The 19014-nt window shown below is 46.5% G+C and overlaps 1 protein-coding gene across 1 annotated transcript in view; it reads right to left on the bottom strand.

Moving 5' to 3' along the window:
- Nucleotides 1–11530: 11530 nt before the first annotated feature.
- Nucleotides 11531–19014, bottom strand: part of POLR1A (RNA polymerase I subunit A) — a 32329-nt gene continuing 24845 nt past the window's right edge. The window contains exons 29-34 of the mRNA XM_084517989.1: nt 18795–18908; nt 17671–17958; nt 17063–17263; nt 16177–16294; nt 15014–15178; nt 11531–12337 (exon numbers count right to left, since the gene is read on the bottom strand). Coding sequence (XP_084374115.1) covers nt 12237–12337; nt 15014–15178; nt 16177–16294; nt 17063–17263; nt 17671–17958; nt 18795–18908 — 987 coding nt within the window. The 3' untranslated portion in view covers nt 11531–12236. The remainder of the gene's footprint in view (nt 12338–15013; nt 15179–16176; nt 16295–17062; nt 17264–17670; nt 17959–18794; nt 18909–19014) is intronic.

Below are 19014 nucleotides of genomic sequence, written 5' to 3'. Positions count from 1 at the left end.
GCTGCAAACAGCGTGCTTCTTCACATTATCTGTAGGAAATCACCACCTCCCTCCTTCCGTGCAGCCTTGGGCGTGTTTTCACGGTAGCACTGCCTTGAGGAGTTATTGCAGACGTGTCCTTGTCCCTGCTTTCCTCCCTGGTGGTGACAAAAGTGACGTGGGATACAACCCAGCTCGATGGTTTGGCCTCTGGTTACTCAGGAATAATTTCCACCTTTCCACTGAAAAGATATCCATAGATTTGCTGATTGGAAACACAAATCATTAATTTCTTCCTCCCGTTCATTCATCTGTGTCTTGTTTTCGTCTTCCTAGCTCTTTACTACTAAACAAATGAGGTGTTTCCTTACTTTTAGTATTAATTATCCCAGAAAATCATAACCTGAGGCTAACCAATACCGTAAGATTTCCTAAAAGTAATACATGAGGAATTTACTTTGTTTTCTGCCTCCAGTGATCCAAGTTCTGATGTTGAAGTCCTTCCCTGTAACCCTCACAGTAAGAAACTTCCTCTTTCACAAACAAAAACAGTTTTCAAGAACTCAGACCTCCATCAGAAATCTCCCGTCGCTGCATGACATAAAACCATGATAGTTATCGCCTTTGTGGCTTTTTAAGAGGGGGAAGCAATCACAGCTGGAAAATCAAACACAGACCTTGCAGATTTCGGAGCAAATTTAGAAAATTGCCGTTCCTTTGTCACCCAAGGTTTTGGGGCGAGCTGTGATTTCATTCCGAGAGAAGGAAAGAGCCCAGTCGGAGCTGAAGGTCTGTGCTGTTGGATGAAGCCTCTCAGTCCAACCTGTTTCCAAATTCTCCGTAGGGTTATCGAAGAGGCAGGGAAAATACACACGAGTACACACTTCGACCTAATGAAATTCCCATTAGAAAACCAAAACCAACCAAAGTCCAGCTGGTTAATGAGTGAGCAAATTCAGGGCCCCAGCAGGGCTGCCTCAGAGGGAGCTCCTGGGCTCCAGGCTGTGCCCAGCACCTCTCGGCCTGGCCCCAGGCACCATGATAAGGGCCTGGCCCCGTGCTCTCTGCAGCCTCCCCTCGGGGGTTTAGGGACATGAATGGGATCCCCTGGGCCTTGTGAGGCACATGAGAGACAAAAAAGCACAGGGCTGAGGAAGACCAGGCCTATGGGTGGGTGGGGAGAGGAAGGCCTGTGCTGGCAGTGACCTGGCAGAGCAGGGGTTTCTCTCAGGAATTGCCCAGACTTGTGCTGCCTGGCTTCTGGAGATTCCCTTGTCTGTTGGCACCCACACATACTGGTGGTCTGTATTTTCTCCACAGTACAAAAAAAAGGCATGGATTTCCTGGAAAGAGTCCAGCGGAGGACAACAAGGATATTATGGGGCCTGGAGCATCTCCCCTGTGAGGAAAGGCTGAGAGACCTGGGGCTGTTCAGCCTTGAGAAGACTGAGAGGGAATCTCATCAATGCTTACAGATACCACAAATGTGGGAGAAAGAGAGATTTGGCCAACCTCTTTTTGGTGGTTTGTGGGGACAGGACAAGGGGCAATGGCCACAAAATGGAGCCCAGGAATTTCCGCACCAACATGGGAAAGAACTTCTTCATGGTGAGGGTGACAGAGCACTGGGACAGGCTGCCCAGGGAGGCTGTGGGGTCTCCTTCTCTGGAGATACTCAAGGCCCGTCTGGACGCCTACCTGGGCAGCCTGCTCTAGGGAACTGCTTTGCCAGGGGGGATGGACCTGATGATCCCTGGAGGTCCCTTCCAAGCCCTACAGTTCTGTGATGCTGTGATCTCATGGGGACTTCCTGCCATGGGGAAGATGTGGTTTGGGCTTCTGCAGTGAAGTCATCAGCTGAAACTGATTAAAAATAGAGAAGGAACCTAAGCTACTACGAAACCGTTCCAAAAGACAAAATACTCAGGAAGAAACCGAGTCCCTGGGTATCCTGTCTTTTGCAAAGTGTAGTGTAAGGAGTAATTGCCTGTAAAACACTACTGAGAGCAAGTGTAATCGATGTCTGGGAATTGAGTTAAACCTCATCAGTGCCTCATCACACCTCTCTCCCCCAGAAGGGGATTATCTGGCAGACAGAGCTGCATTCAGATGGACTGCCTGCTTCTCAAACACCCTACTCTTCTTATCAGGAGGGGCAGAGCAGATTATAACAGTCTGCGGGATGCTAAAGCATGGACTGCCGCAAAAACACCTGAGTCCTCCGCCAAACCACCAAGGTTTGCAGGCACAGAACCACACAGCCTTGGGGCTTTCTGGACTGGCCCCAAACTGAAGAGCAAATGCAAACAGCAAAGAGGCAGGGGCAGTGGTTTGTTAGGCTCCAGAGCCTCCTTGGATCCATTGTCTTGGAGTCTGGACCAAGACAATTCCCAGTGGTCGGAAGGCAGGAAGGGGAACTGAGAACCCTCACGCTAAAAGCACAGCTGGTGCTCACAGGTGGTGACAGCTCCGGTGCTAGGAAATGTTCCCTCTTCCTCGGACCAGCAAAGCAAAGGACTTGTGCATGACAAAGCCAGAAATGCTTACAGAAATGTCTCGTCTGCCTTAATCAGACAATATAGTAAGGAGCTTGGACAGACTGCTTCCTAGCCATCATTCTGTTCTTGCCAAGCTGAGCAAAATGCAGGATGACTCTGGTTTGCAGGGTGCTACAACAAGAACTGACTCAACAGTGCCAGCGAGCTCTTCACGGGGCTCTCAGAGTTCAGCACAAACAGCATGTTGTGTCTCGGAGGTGACCAGAAATGAAGCCGAGATGCACAGCAAATGCAGTCAGGAAGCAGGTTTATAGCCCTTACTTAGAAGCAGTGGCTTCTGCTGGTAAACCTCAAAGCGTGCTGCAAACTATTAGAGGAGTATCGACTGCATCTCCCCCCCCGTGCATGAGAAGTGATGTGATTTGTCTGAGATCACATGAGACATCTGTGTTTGAGCTGGGAATGGAGCCCGGATCTTGTGAGCATTACAAACACTTGCTCTGAGCACACAGCTTTCCCCTTTCCTTTAGCATCTGGGCAACTGGGAGCCTGAGATGCTCTGCATCCGTCCTCAGCTAACCAGGGACAGCATTTTATTTGCAGCGGTGCTGCTGCTGTTGAGCCAGAAAAAAATAAACAAGGCAATGCAAACCACAGCACAAAACCACCCATGCTGGCTAAGAGCTCAGCTTAAGAGCCCCACATCCAGCACTTGGTCCCGTTTTTGGGTCATGCACTGCGGTAATCGCCACTCGGCTGGCATAGATTCGTGTCTCTGCAAAGATGCATGGTTAAGAAGTCTTGGAAGCCTTCTGGTAGACCTGGAAGGCTTCACGGAAGCACGTAAGAGTTGGTCACTGATGTATTTTTCTGACACGGTGGGAAAAGCCTGGCAGTGACAGAGCAACCTTCACCCCCATCAAGACACAAAACCCAGCAGCTTGGCTGTAACAGCAGTGCCAGGACACCACTCATCCTTTCCACTCTTTTTTCTCCCACTGCTAATCTCAGTGTGCTTACCCAGCATTTCTCAGCCTGTTGTCCCAAACAGCCGCTGTAACACACCGTGCAACTTCTACCCCTCTAAATTCATACCACTTTCAGTCGCACCGCGGCTGAAAACTCAATTTTTAAGCCATGTAAGGTCTCACGAGGACACCAGGGCCACGATGCAGGACGTAGTGACTGTGATGGTGGTGTTGGCACCGTGCAGGACTGCGGGCATCCTCAGCAGCCCTCTGATCAAATTTAAGTGTCCCGGTTACAAATATAAGTGTCCCAGTTAAAGCCTGAATAAGTTTTTTGCATCCCAACAGCCAGTGGCTACTGGTGTCATAAGATAAAGGTCTCAGCCTAAGGAGAGAGCTTCCCAAGAAATACTCTCCCGTGAAAAATAGTAATAAAAAAAAGAGTCTTGATTTTTTGTATTTGCATTGGAAAAAAAATAAAAAAATAAAAAAATAAAAAGTTAAGATTGAGTGCAGCCTCCAAGGAAATAGGGAAGAGAAGGAAATTGCATCACCTCCTCCCCTGGGATCACTTAAAGCCTTCCCCGAGCAGCCAAAGCAGCGCTTCCCTGCAGCTGGGCGCGGGGCTGCTCTCCGCCACCAGCCAGAAGCAGCAGCTGGGTGCGAAGTCGATTCCTGGCATTGCCACGGCAGAAAGCAGAGGTGAAAGCCCTGCGGGGGACATCTGCAGCCTCAGGGGGAAGCCCAAAGCCTTTCAACGTGTCGGGAAGAGGCACGTAACAGCAGCGAGGAACTACCGAGCAGCCCAGCGTGGCGGAGGGGTGCAGCCTTCCCAAGGTTTGGCAGGTGGGTGGGAAGGGGAAGAGGTCGCAGCTTTCCAGCCTCCCCTTCCCACTTCTCTCCTGGGAAGAGACCAGCCTCCCTCTCAGCTCTTCCAGCACGTCCCACTCACCCATGCCGAGGCATCCCTGAGCAAGGACAGAGGTGGCAGCCGGAGAGATGGTGGTGAGGGGCACGTTTGGGGCTCTCGCAGGTGGATTCCAGCACAAAAATGCTTGATATCAATTTTCCAGGAGGGACGAACAGCCCCAGGAAGGACCAGCTGCGTTTTTCCAAGCGACTCGAGCCCCAGCAGCATCCATCCATCTCCAGTTTTCCTTATTTAATTGCACGTGGATGTTTTCCAAAATGATTTATTACTCAGTGAACGAACTCGCTCATATCCACGAGGCTCGTATCCACGAGGCTGAAGCCGGATTTAGAAAATAGTGCTAGGGGAGGGGAAAAAAATCAAAGAGAAGTGAAAATGTTGAAAACTGGTTTTATTCTGGATTGGTACAAACCTTCTTGCATCAAAGATCACTCCAAAAATTGTGGGGTTTCCTTTTTTTAACACCTCCCCGGCACCAAGGCAGAGCTGACATCCTTTGGTTGACAGTAAACAAACCGTCTGGCTGCCTCGCACCCAGAAAACTGGGGCCATGCTCTGGGGTTTGTTTGGGTTTGTGTTTTTTTTGTTGTTGTGACCTAAGGAGGTGAAAAGCCAAAGTCAGGCTGACCCTTGGGAACGGCTGCGTTCCAGCTTTCTCATCTGTAAAACCCTATTTTACACAAGACACAGGGCTGGGGAGTCCAAATCCTATTGCACTCTCATTTCATCATGCTGAATAAACTTAGTAACAGTTTTTTCCCTGGAACAACGCTGCTTTCCCAGGCGTTTTTCCTAGCTCCATCAATTTTGTGTCAAAAATTCAACCCTCGTCTTAAATATTTCCTTTGCAAACCAGCAGAGAGTCGAGGAGCAGAAAACTGGTGATCCCCTGAGGCTGTGCCCAGCAGCCCCAGCCCTTTCCCTTCCCACCCGTGCTTCCCCTGCGGTGCTGCAAAGCCCCACACGGCTTGTGGGGCCTGCCAGCAGCACGACAAAATCCTCAGCTTGTTTCAGTTTGGCTCCCCAGGCTGGAAAGTTGGAGGAAGGGGATTTCCCCAGACAGAAAGGGAATAAATGGGTGTCACTTCCAGCTCTCCTAACCGCCCCCGAGGGAGCAGGAGCCTCCTGTGGTCATGTCCCAAGCAGCCAAGGGCTCAGGAGCGATGGAGGAGAGGCAGGGAAGGAATTTGGGCAAGGAGAGCACCCTGTGGCTCCCACTCCTGCCCCATTCATCCGTGTGAGCTGTCCTCCAGCCCCATCCCAGCGAGGACTTTGGCCAACCCAACATCCAGGGGCTGGGATGATTTGAGTCAGTCGCAGGTCGAAGAAAAGCAAAGAGGGATGTCCCGCCCCACAGTTTTTATCAGGGCCATTTGAAGTTGTTGTAGGCAGGAGCTGGAGCCCTCCAGACCCCTCGGCCAGCAGCGTGGGTGCAGGGTTTTGGTTTCCTACGGAAAGGGAGCTGGAGCAGGGCAGGCATTAGCTCAGATGAATGAAGAGAGAGAGAAGCAGCTCCCAGGCTTGTAATCCTACACACAGATAAGGGAGCAGCCCCGGTGGGTGGGTGGGGGAGCGGAGGCGTCAGCATCTTAAACCAGCTGCTTCAGCACCACTCATCCCCCCAGAGCCCTGGCCTGGCCCCAAAACATGATGCAAAACACCAGAGCTGCTGCGTGAGCTTCGCTTACCGCCTTTGCTCCTCGCCAAGCAGCAGGGAAGAGCTCACCCAAAGGGTGACAGCGCCGGGACTTCAGCTTCCAGCCTCACACCTGCAGGGCAGCAGCAGCAGCAGAGCCCTGAAACAGCAGCGCCCAGACCTCGTCGTTCCTCTGAGCTGTTTGGCAATGCTTCTTGTTCCTAAGGCCCTGCGGGATCCTTCTGCTCCTCGAAGGGCTGGCAGCGAGCTGCGTGGGTCATTTCACAACGGGGGTGTTGCAGAATTACGTAGCAAAAGCCGGTTTGCTACTCAACCTCACTCGGCCCCAGCTGCACCACGAAGCTCCAAGGGGAGAGCAGAGCCTGCAGCCAGCCCCAAATCCTGCCCAGCCTCGGCTTGGTGAAAGCAGGAGCCCAGCCCCAGCCATCTTCCCCCTCCCGTTGAAATTCGGGTCTGGATCTCCATCCCAAATTAAAACAGATCCATTAGGATTGAGGGCGCAGCCCCGTTTTGCAGAATTATTGACACCCACGAGGCCGGCGGAGCCAAAGAGCTTCTCTCCAGCTCTGCACCTCCCAGAAATAACGCAGGCTCCCACGCAGCGGAAACGCAGGGTAATGGAAAGCAGAAGCACCCCGGATTGAAGTGTTTTACAGAAGGTTGATTTCCATCCAAGGTATTGCCCTGGGAGCTTTCCGCGGAGCTGCTGTGCTGTCAGCGTGCGATTTGCTCCGCTCGCCCTCTTGGTTTTAATGTGCCATTAATAATGCAGCTGCGTATTTATTGCAGCGCGCGTTAATGTTCCGCTCCTACTCCTTGAGCACTCGTTACCCAGGCCAGGCAGGGCTCCAGAACCAAACAACTGTGGCAGCGATCCCACGGAGCAGGCTGCAGCCCCACCAGACCCAACGCAGCCCCGCAGGGAGCTGGGGGACGTTCCCGTTCCCAAAGCTGCACCCAGAAGACGGGAACAGCCCGACATCCTCACCGGCTCCGCCATCAAACTTCATCTCTTCCAGGGTGATTGCATCGTCGGCTCTTCGGAGGGATCCCAGCCAGAAAACTGTAAAGCCTCATTAACGAGCAGCTTGCTTAATCCTGGCTCTGAGAGCGGGAGCAGGCTCTCCAGCTTGCTCTTGCCAGCGGCTGCGTGGTGTGGCACAGACCTCCAGGGGAGATGTGCTGCAACACCTGCACCCTCCGCCTCCCCGAGAGGAATCCTGCACACAACCACGGGATGCCCGAGGCTGGCAGGGACCATCATAACCCCCAAACATCCCATTATAACCCCCGAACACCCCAGTGTCTCAGCATCCAGGCACTCGTGTTGCTCTACCACTGTCCACCTCCCACCAGCAGCATCCTCTGGCTCTCACCAAACCAGTACGAGGCTACGGAGCAAACTGGGAGCAGCACAGAACTGGGCGGCTGCCTCACCTAGGGGTCAGAGCTTCATCTGTAACACCGGGCTTCAGTGACCCTCTTCTGCCTGCGGGACCTCAAGCCCTCGTCTTTCACATCCCAGCAGAGTGCCTTCAAACCCTGGGAGAGAAAAAAAAGAAAGAAGGTTGCCATAATCCTGTCCAGAGGCTGGGTTTCTCCCTCCCCTTTTGGATGAGGCAGCACAAGGAAAAAGATTTCTCATCTTCCGAGAAAGCCCAAGGGACTGTATGGCCTCATTTTCCCTACTTTCCCCTGGGAACAGGGAACTAACTCCTCCCTTTCCTAACCTACGATCTGTGTGTTCCTTCCAGCAGCAGCAGGGAGCTTCCGAGCAGGAAAACTGAAGCTTCCCTGTCCCGTGCTGGGCCTCAGGCTGGTGGTTGGGGTGCTCAGGAGGCAGGCTGAATCCCCACGGGGCACCACAGGAAGCCGAAATCCAGCCTCCCACATCCTGCTCCAAACACTGGGCTTTTAGGAACAACCACGTGTAACAACCTCAGGAGTCTCAGCACGGTTTGGGTTGGCAGAGACCTTGAGGATCACCCAGTTCCACCCCACCACCACCCTGCACCAGCTGGAGCTGGCCGTGTGGTCCGGCCACCCCGGCGTGACCCTGTGCGAAGTATCCCCGAGGTGCCACATGCCCGGGTGCCTGCCAAAACCCTGAGCTCATCTGCTAAGGATTTAGCATCCAGACCTCAGAGCTTACCAGCACGCTTCAGGTTGCTTGTGCCAGAAAGGCTCCGGGTGATGGAAGATCTTTCAGAGCTTTCTGTCACTGCCATACACAAGCACAACCACCACGCAAACAAACTTTCCTGCTCCTTGCTTTCCAATATCCAGCTTCGCTTCTGAGATGAAAGCAGCGTTAATTCCTACTTGCAGCTATTCCTTTTGCCCGATTTTGGATTTATTTCTTTATGGCGTCCTGACAAGACCACGCCTCTGATGGTGATTTATGAAGCTTCAACGTGGCTCATTTCCCAACTGCTGTACAAATAAAGGCAAACTGATCGAATGTTACCAACAAAAGGAAAATCTTTGTTAGCCCGGTCTTGTCTGCAACAAATCTGAACCAGTGGGTTGGTCTTTTACACCACGCAACCAGGACACATCAAAGCAAGCACAATGCAGAGACCTCCCAGATTTTTGAGGATTGCTACTTCCTTCTTGTCTCACTAACTACAAGTTCCTTTCACTACAGTTTTAAATATATTTTTTTAATCTATTACATCCTCTTCCCCCAGCTTTCACATCTGCATATGCTAACCTACCAATTCCTGGAGCGCACACTCAGCCAAACATAAAACCTTCAGCGTGCCAGACGGACCGTACGGTGTTGTTAATGGAGAGAACGCATTTAGGAAGCACTCTGTAAGCTACTTTTTCTTCTCTCGTTGCGTTTTCACAGTCTTAGGGTAACCTGGCACCACACAGCACAGATGATTAAGAGAGCGGCTGGTTCCCCTGGAAAAAGCATTGCAATGCCAGCTGCATCTGACTGCGAAATCACCTCCAAAAGGAAGTGCAGCATATAAACCCCAGGAAATCGTCAAAGTTTGACTATTGAGTACTAGTCTTGCATTATTTCTGATAATTGCGAAAATCACGAAGTCAAAGACATTTGAAGAAAGACTTGGAAATAGCGTGCGTTCAAACCGAGCCTGCGGAAAGCAGTCCGAAATAGCAGGAGGGGTTCCCAGTGCTGTTTGTCGTGGTTCTTTGCCACTTCTTACTAATTGAGCTTCATCTGCCACTAGAGAGAACCAAGACAGAAAACAGAAAAAAGGAAATCTGCAGAAAAAAAATAAAATTGAATTGAATTCTGATCCAGAGCAGTAAGGCACTTTGTGTGTGCGCCATCCCAGTTACAGATTCTTATTTTATTTAAATATTTGCAAAGCTTAATCCTTTTCTAAAACCTCTAAAGTGGCCTTCTAGACATTCTTCCATCTTTTCAATCATGATCTTCTCTCCTCTAGGAACTCACATCTACTGCCAATTCTTAGGGGCTGTTCACTCCAAAAGTGCCCCTGCTTCTCTGTTTTGTACAATTACAAAAGCAGCAAGAGCACCAAACATTATGAGAGCCCCCTCACAGGAGGCTGAGGGCAGGTAGCTCACATCCTCAGAACGAACTGTACAGCAACAGGACTTGTTGTGAGGAGCAAGGAAGAAGAAAACTGTAAGACACGCGAGGTCTAGCTGCAGAGAACTAACTGCGTGTCCTACGAAGAGAAACCGCGTCTTCTGAGCACAGGAAGCCAGACACTGCTTCTCTTTCTATTTTCTGCACACACGAATGTCAAGAAAATTCAAACTCTTTCTGTCTCAGAAGAAAGTGCAGTCGAGGCTCTGGTCAACGTGCTCACCCTACGGATTAGCGGTAATTGCTGCCTCAGCTGCCCTTCTTCCACTAGAGAGCATGAAGAATCACAGCGTAAACCAACCCCACTTACATGCCAAAATTTGCAGGTTTCTCCATCCCTACACACAGCTGAGGCCCTGCCGTATTCTCTCTCCTATCCCTTTTGTCCCCAGGAGCAGCCACCTACTTTGTTCTTCTCAGCAGCCACCAGTTAAGGTCTGGATTGTACTGTCCGGGGCTTTCCTAGAGAAATAACTCTGACTTACTACAGTACGGATCAGAAATACCAGCCTGCACCTACATTTTAAAGACAGCTCAGAACTGAAAGCAAAGCTTGGCTCACCCAGCCCCAGCCAGAGCAGACTTTCCAAGGGCTCTATTTAAGGTCTCCTCGCTATCAGGTAGCCTGGTGGCATGCTTGCTGTCCCAATTCATCACTGTTTTCTGCTAAATGGATTCTACAGGGACCAAGAACCAGCTCTTTGGTACACAACGTTCACTGAAGGATGAGCATTTCGGTATCTTTCCTCAGAATGTGACATTTACAAGCACCTCACTTGGTGTCCTCTCGTTTCCCTGAAGCACCTGGCTGGCTGCTGCTCCACCAGCACACAGCAGCGCTTCTCACCACAGAAGAAGCAAGCAGCAACAGAAAAGGAAGCTAGTGCCTCAAAAAGGACATCCTCAAATCGCTCAGAAGACCCACCACCTCTTCAGAATCATTTCATGCATACCCATTTTTCAAATATGCAAAACCTCTCGTTGGATTTACCCTAAGTATAAAACCACCAGGTTCTCCTTTATTTCATGGCTCCATAGCTACGAGGACAGCTCATCACCACCACACAATCACAACGACCTCTTTGTTTTACTTCGAGGCAATAGGAACACTTGGATGAATGAGTTATATTAAGCTCTTTAGAGAGCTGAACACCCCATCTCCATGTAGAAAACATGGCACAGGTGGTGTTGGCAGCAGGACTGTGAACACCTCTTAGGGATACTCCTCGGCGAGTGGTCTGTAACACTGCAGGCTGCAGTCTGAAATTAACAGCCGTTCGTTACTACGTTTGCTCCTTCCCATCTCGCCATTTGAAGAACTGCATCCAAGTAATTACTTCCTGTGATGACACACTTTTGAGAAATGCTGAGCAGGTGGTAAAGCTGGAGAGAGACACAAGGAAGGCTTTGGTGAAGAGATCTGCAGAATGAAACCAGAGAACTGCAGGTCTAATGCATTTGTTGAGCTTCGGTGCAATTTGCAGTGCATTTGACACAGTTTTAAGGGTCTGAAGCAGAACGGAGTCAATCGAGATATCCCACAGAGGCTCTTTCACAATCCCCAGCCAACGTCTCCCACTGTCTGATGTAATCCCTTTAGTGCAGCTCCACTGGAAGCAGGAGCTCCTCAGCTGGTTAAGTCAGCCCTGGCACTTAGCTGCTAGCTCAGGGGTACCACGGGGAATGGCAGAAGGTTGAAACCAGTCAGAAAATGCACCCATACGGTAGTGAGCAAACTCCAAAGAATTTTAACATTTCAGTCTGATTTAAAACAAATGTGTAAGCAAGAAAGTCTGATTTCTGAAGGGCCGATAATAGCTCTCGGCTATTTAGCAGACATCAAAGCCATGGCTGTTGGCCGCGTGACAAAATTCCCTCAGTAACACAGCCACAAAACACCACGTCTATAACATTTCTTGGTAATGTCATTTATTAAGTATCCTTTTTGATATAAAACTTTAAGCAAAAATATTTTGAAAACTCTGTTTTAATAACTCGCACAGGACTATTTTGTACAGTCACTGTCACAGCTGCTCAGGCTGCCATTTAAGGATTAAAAACCTTTACAAATGTCTCATTTCTCGCTGTGCCAGGATCTGTTCCGTACAAAGAGGCTGCAAGGGCAGACGTTGGAAGATGGGTGGAGAACCCAGGAAAGTTCTGAGGTCCTGTCTTTGGCTAATAAAGAAATCGACTGTATCAGAACCACGTGGCAACTGGCACCGCTCACCCAGATGGAATTCTGCCCCACACATTCAGACAGCATAAACAGATTCTACTTTGATTTCTGCCTGCCAAGGCTGTTGCGTAGCCTGTCTGAACCCCAGCCAGTCTATTTCATCTTATTCTTTTCCATGTAAGCCAATAATCCCCTTTTTTACACTGACGAACAGTAAATAAACGTTTCTTTGGGCCAAGGGACAGCTCCTGTAGGTGCGAACATTTCCATTAAATAGATGAGGTCCATCAGGTAGCCAGATTAACACATCTGTTGGCACAGGGAAGACAACTGGAAACACAGTGCGTGCGCTCGTGACAGATGCTGTAGGCACATACATATTCACCTTACAGTGAATACTTTAAGCAGAATCCTTAAATTACAGACAAAACACTATGTAAGCGGTTGCTTGAGGTCAAACAAACCAGTCCCTCCTTTAACAACTTTTCCGAGCACCAGGCACGCAGAAGGCGATCTCAGTTCGTCGTAAGCACCTACAACAAAATTCAGAAAGTCAAATTGGATGTTTCCAAAGGTTTCTCAAAAGGTCAGTGCTGAAAAGAAAGCAGTTTATTTTACATGCTCATCTGGTTCAGATGAGTTTACATACTCATCTGGGTCAGCCTCCCTAGTTTCAGAAAGGCATTGCCACCTACTGTTCAGACTGAATTTATATTTCTGAGAGCAGAGCTCCAAAAAACTCTTCCTGCCTCTCCCTACAACAATTTTCTCTTCCCAATCTTTGTGTATAAGCAGAGAACTAGGCTGCACATTTCTAAATTCTTCCTATTCAGCAGGAAAAGATAATACACTCCCAATTCCAAGAGAACAGATTTGACCTTCCAGTGAACACATTTTGCTGATTAAATAAATTGCTTAAAAAACAAAATGCATCAGTGAAGCAAAACCAAAAAGAAACCCTTTTCATTTGCTGCCTTTCTCCCGTGGAGCCTTTTTTCTTTGTTAGAGTGAATCCTTTTGATAAGGATTTTAAATCCTTCTGACAAGATACGAAGAGAACTTTTCACTGGAGAGACATTCCCTGAATTCCTTTGATTTTGTGGTTACTCACTGTAGCGAAATATTGTCACAGAAATTTGGAAGCTCTCCAGATGACACGTCTGGCCAATGCTTGCTGCATTTTACTTTCACTGTTTGCTTTTTTGTTTCGTTTTGTTTTTAAAGCAACCAGGCTGGTTTTCATTCATTCTAAATATCAGCAAGCTGCCATTTTTTTTTTTAGGAAAGCACGTTGGAAAAGTGGTTAAAAAAATAAATGTTTAACTTTTGGTAAATTTGGGTCATCTTTATTCTACTATGAACTAACTTTTTCTTATACAGAGGATGCAGGGGGAGGTGCAGTGCCATAGCAGCGTATGGTGTGTGCTTGCTGCCTGGATCTCAGCTACAGCTGTACAAGTAAACCGCTGCTCCTAAATGTGTGTCAACTGAGAAAAGGGGGGGAAAAAAAGGTTCTTTGTTAGGTCAAAGACGTAACTGTCCCGTTCGCTCATGTGACGTTCACAGAGAGTTATTCTCTGAGCAAACAGCCAGAAGGATCTCACTTCCGATGCAGATGTGCTCTCGCACCAAATCCTGGTCAGCAATCTGCTGGGTCACAACTGTGCTCTCGTGGCACTTCCTGCTCTGTGAGCAGTGCCCCGTGGTCGCAGCCCTTCCTTTTTCTGTCTTATTGATTGAGGCTGTAAGTGGGCACAGTATCTATTTAAATATACACTGGAGTTATCAGCTGCATTAAAGCAAATTAGATCCAGACTGCTGTAATCCACATTACGACTTGGTTTCCATCTTGGGGAAATCAATAAATCCCTGCACTTGCAAGCAGTGCGGCTTTCCTGCAAATTCGCCATGCCCTTCTATTAGCATGCACTTCAGGTCTTTATTTGTGATATTATCCGTAAATGTAATCATGTTTCACCTGACAAAACCTTTATCTTAATTCTAAATCAACATGAGCTACAATGTACATCCTGAGAAAGCAACTGTGCAAAAATCTTCCTCTTCTGCTCCATTTTTCTCCAAATTTACACTTTTCCTTTCTGATTTTCGGATGATTTCTAAGTCACTGGTAAGCAATACTGTTGTAAAACCCAAAGTTACCCTCCCAGACAAGGTGCAAAACAGCATTAAGAGAAAGGAATTAAGTGACAAAAGTTTCTGCCCCTGACATCTGTGCCAGGAAGCTTAAGACACTAGTTGAAGAGACTGCGTTGACAGCTTTTCCCATTTGTATTAGGTTACAAAATGGGGGCACAGGAGCATCCAAGAAGGAGCATCCAACAGGCAAGTGACAAAAAAACAAGAGCAAAAAGGTCGTGTAATTAATATCCAAAATGTGAGATCAAAGTGTTCAGTGAGAGACCTAAAACATAACTTCTTTGGATGGGACTCCTAAATACAGATGTCTACTGCCATTTAAATACCCTAAAGGTATTTAAATGCATGCAGATACATGGTCTGCTGGACCACAATCCAGCAGATACATGGTCTGCTGGACAAGGCAGAGAACCCAAGAGATTTGCACAACTTCCAGAGCAGCAAAGAGGGGCCAGAAAAGGCCACCACATTCTTGGTTATCTGAAATGGCACCAGAAACCTACCATCAGCCAAATGAATCTGAGCCTTTGTCTGCGTTTGGGGGGGACCCTAAAGATAGTAAAGTTCTACAAAGCAGAAGAAATCCAAAATCAAATTAACAACCAGGAAGACTGTTCTCACAATAAAATGGCAATTTTAGAGCAGAAGAGCTGAAAACATGGGAGTTATAACAGAGACAGGAAAACCAAGCAGAGATGACAATTTTAATGGTCTAAGCAGAGACAGAAAAAGGCAGATTTAATAGTCTGTTTTAAGGCTTTGCTGTAACAAACCGTAACAGTTTTAAGGTTTGTTATAAAAAAAGGCTATCTAATTCTTAAAGACAGGAATCACAGACCCCACAGATTACATGTGGGAGCTGACTTCATTTAAACTGACAATTTTATTAAACATGTCTGGAACATTTTCCTAGGCAAGGACTTAATTAAAATGTTAGCCTCTGGCCTTTTTTTCTAACACAATTATACATTACTCAAAATAGTGGAAATTTATGATGAAAACAAAGCATATGTGAAATTCTGCAGTGATATAGTTCAAACTAAACCATTTACCCATCATTGTTGCTTCCTTCAGGAATTTGTAACTGGTTTCAAACGTCATCTGTTGCAGAGGGGAGGAGCTGGACTGGATTCCAAAGCGATTCAGTGGTTTATAAACTCCTTCAAAACACATGTAGTCTGCCACAAGTGAAAGGTGCCGAGGGTCTACCACAATACCTAAGAACACAGGGAAGAGCAATCGTCAGAGCACTCAAGTGCTAAGGTATTTTTTTCTAAAAAGAAATCTGATCTAAATTAATCCCCTGGATCTAATCAACATGGAGAACATCTCTTTTAACATCCTTCTGGTGGCTGCAAATCTTTGTATGTAGCTGGAGTAGCTGCTCCCCTCAAATATCCAAGCTGGGTGCTCCTCATTTTAATATAAAACAGTACTTTTCTGTGTGAGATGCTAGGCATCCACAAAAAAAATGGACAAACAAAAACGTTCAATCTAAAAAGAAACAATACTTATTTTTAAGTAACACTGCGGTGTCAAGAGAGATGGGAGATCATTAACAGTTCTGTCAACATTTACCTACCAGTTCTTGAACAATTAGAGGTTGGACCATTCTGGGCTGCCAGCCGAAAAATTTGTTGGATGAAACTGGTTGCTAAAACTCCCACTGCATTCATCTTCCCTCTTTTCAAGAGTTTAATTCATAGCGTGACTTAGCTCACTTAAGGCAAATTCAACCTGCCAAGCTTTAACAAGTCAGGCAGCCTCCCTAAACTGGGACTCTCAATAATGCAGAGGGACAAACCTTCAGACAATGCAGTATCAATGCAGTTTCTATCGTTTTAGAAACTACTATAAGCTTAACTATAGAAGGAGCCTAGACGCTTATCGTTAAAAAGCTAGAATGAGGCAAGATTAATTCTATTCTCAGGGTCACTGTGCAGGTCTAACATAGTTCAGGTTCCTCAGATGTTAATTATTAATTCCTCTGGACTTTCCAGCTTGCACATTAATGGAATAGAAAAAAAAATCTGTGATGCATGGATAAATTCAACCTTGTCTAGTGAATTTTCTACAGATTAAACAGAACTTGACTAACGACTTCTTCACGGAAGGCACTATAATCATCAGAATGATGAAATAACGAAGAGCCATAACTGTGAGCAATGTGGCAATTATAATAAAGACCATCTTCAAAGATACAAACAAATCCTACCATATACAGCAAACACATCTTTTATTTCCTTTATAAGGACCCTCAGGGCAGACTCAATACCGTAATGCTTAGCCATGGCATGAATATCATTGGAATAAAGCCTGTTCAGGTCCAAAATCTGGAAGACAAAAAAAACAAAACACAGATATAAATCAGCACAGTAACTACTCTATTTTTTTCCAAATAGCTTAAGCTAAGCTAAGCAAGCTAGCATAGCTTTTTTCCCTCTACCTTTCATTAGCTTAAACACCACCAAAAGTTGCACAACAAGACAGTAGCTCAGAGCCAAATAGGGACAAAAACGACACTGGAGATTTATTTTTAAGCAAGTGGTCATTGTGGTTTTTACCCGAATCAGAATCAAAATTCAGCACAGAAAAAACTGACCTGAGTTTAGAAAACAAACAAACCAACTAACCATTCCTAGCAGCAGGAGGACATGTTAAAGTCTTCCAAGAAATGTAGTGCCCAGTCTGTCTCAGCCAACCAGAACTTTTAACAAAAGCAGTAGAAAATACGTAGCATAAAACAATCCTCTATTTGTAGAGTTATGGGCTAGATGGCATAACAGAACTATTCATCTCCAAGTACTGCAATTCATTTAGATGGAAGAACTCCCTCAAGTAACATTTATAGAGACAGTTACAAGCACAGTGTGGAATTATCTGTCATTAGATACTGGGCTGCTGCACAAAAAAACAATTTGCAATTTACCCTTGAGAAAAGGCTTCACTGAACTCTGAACGCAGCTGGGGGAAAAAGGAGAAGGAAGGAAGCCTAAGAGCTGAAAAGGCTTCACATCAACCCTGCTAACACCTATCATCCACCCCCTCTCTGTAGAGCACAGGAGATCACTCCAGTTCAGGATTATAAATAGACTACATACATCAGAGTATCTGAACAGCTCTGCAAGATTTATCCCCTCAGTATGCAGAATGAGTTCTTTCTCTCCTTGCTTATTGGTACTTTCATTCAACAAGCACCGGGTGATGCCCTTCACTTCATGGATGACCGTGTTCCGTGCCAGAGAGAGAAGCAAAGAGGAGAGATCGAAGTACACCTTCATCAGTGGAAGCGTCAATGAAACCTAAAAAGAGAAAAAAACAGAAGCAGTGGTTTTCTGTAAAAATGCTTGAGCATTAGGTTCAGGAACCTACTTCTTTCTAGGCAAAAAGCAGTCAAATAGAATTATTTTAATTGTGTGCTTTGGGAACATAAACATCTGACTGGAATTATAGTCATAAATATATTTACTTATAAACAATCACGTCAGTTGTCTTTTTAAAAAGTTTCATTGGGGTTTTGAAAGTCAGCTGTAAATAACTGCGTCAAGAAGAATATTTGTGCTGAGGCACACACTTCCACTCTGCTGTACTAATAGGGGACTGCTGATGAGACAAAACAGCAGCACTCCACTAAGAGAGCCCTGTTACAAGAGCTACGGGCAGCCACTGTGCAGCCACACACAGCTGCTTCCAGGCAACACCATCTTACCTCACACCAAAGTTCATTTTCAGTGTCAAACGTGTAATCCTGTATTGACGGGTGACTGTTCAGGACAGCATTTATTCGCATTTCTGCTGACTTGAGTAAAAGATTTCTCTCTTTTTTAGTCTGAGACATAAAGGAAAGATGTTGAGGATCATCACCATCTGCTCCATTCTCATCTCCTTCATCTGCACCTTGAGCCCTCTCCTCTTCTTTATCTGATTCAGCCTCTTCATCTTCTGGATTCTCAGCAACATTTTCTTCTGCATTTTCTTCTTCACTCTCATAATCAACCTAAAAGAACAATTTGTAATTACGCAGGCCAGAGAACATACAGAAACAAACATACTATGAAGCAGTTTTATTCATGAATATTCTTGACAGATGAGTTGCAAGTACCTTGCCTATGACACAATGAAAATGTAATCCTGTTCCAAAGAGAATACAGCAGGATTCGGTTCAGTCTCTATTTCTCTTGCTGTTATTTCTCAATGCAACCATGGATGCTATAGCTTATTGCAACCATGGCAGAATTATTATTATTATTTATTTTTTTAAGCCCCATAATCTAGCTCTGATGACTGGAATCCCTCAGGATTTTACTCTTGCTAAAACTGCAGCTGACCATCCTTTGTACAGTAATTACGAAATGGTAAGCATGGAATGAACATGCACAGCCAGAATATTTGTAACAACTGCACTGTAGTTTTAAACACAACTGAAAAAATGTGAAAATAGCAAGACAAAGTTAAGTGGAACTACAGCACAGACAATCTGATTGCCAGACACATCTATCCAATAGCTGAAGAAGGAGGCTTTGGATAAAATCTGAAAGATCTTTTTATCTCTAACTTGCACAGTTCTGTATTACTCTTAACTACAGCAACCAGGCTCAGCCATAATAAGCACATCATCGGAAGTCTCAGCCCACGTTTCCTGCTACAGATTTCTCCCCCCATCCAAATTAAAACTGATCGGCACAGACTAGAGACCTCCTTATGCCTTTTACTGTATTATTACTGGCTTTCTTGCTGGCGTTCTGCTTCAATAGAAGTTTTCCTTCCCAAACTCAGACCAGGACAGTGGAAGCAGAATTCAAGTGCAGTGCTGAGCACCTATGAAATCATTACCTCTTCTTCCTGGTTCTTCCTCCGTTTCGCTTCTGTAGCATCACCATCCCCTTCATCAGCTTCTGCATCAACGATTTTCTCTTCCTCTTCGGGAGCTTCCTGACTACTTTGTGCCTAGAAATCCGTAACAGATGAGACAATCAGGATGACTCTGCTGTAAAGCATGAACTATATCCAAGGGCTTTAGATTTGTAATCTAACAATCCCTTGTCCATCTTTG

The sequence above is a fragment of the Aythya ferina genome, assembly GCF_964211825.1.
Source record: "Aythya ferina genome assembly, chromosome: 4".
In the NCBI taxonomy this organism is placed as follows: domain Eukaryota; kingdom Metazoa; phylum Chordata; class Aves; order Anseriformes; family Anatidae; genus Aythya; species Aythya ferina.
This window is presented reverse-complemented; position numbering and strand designations above follow the sequence as displayed.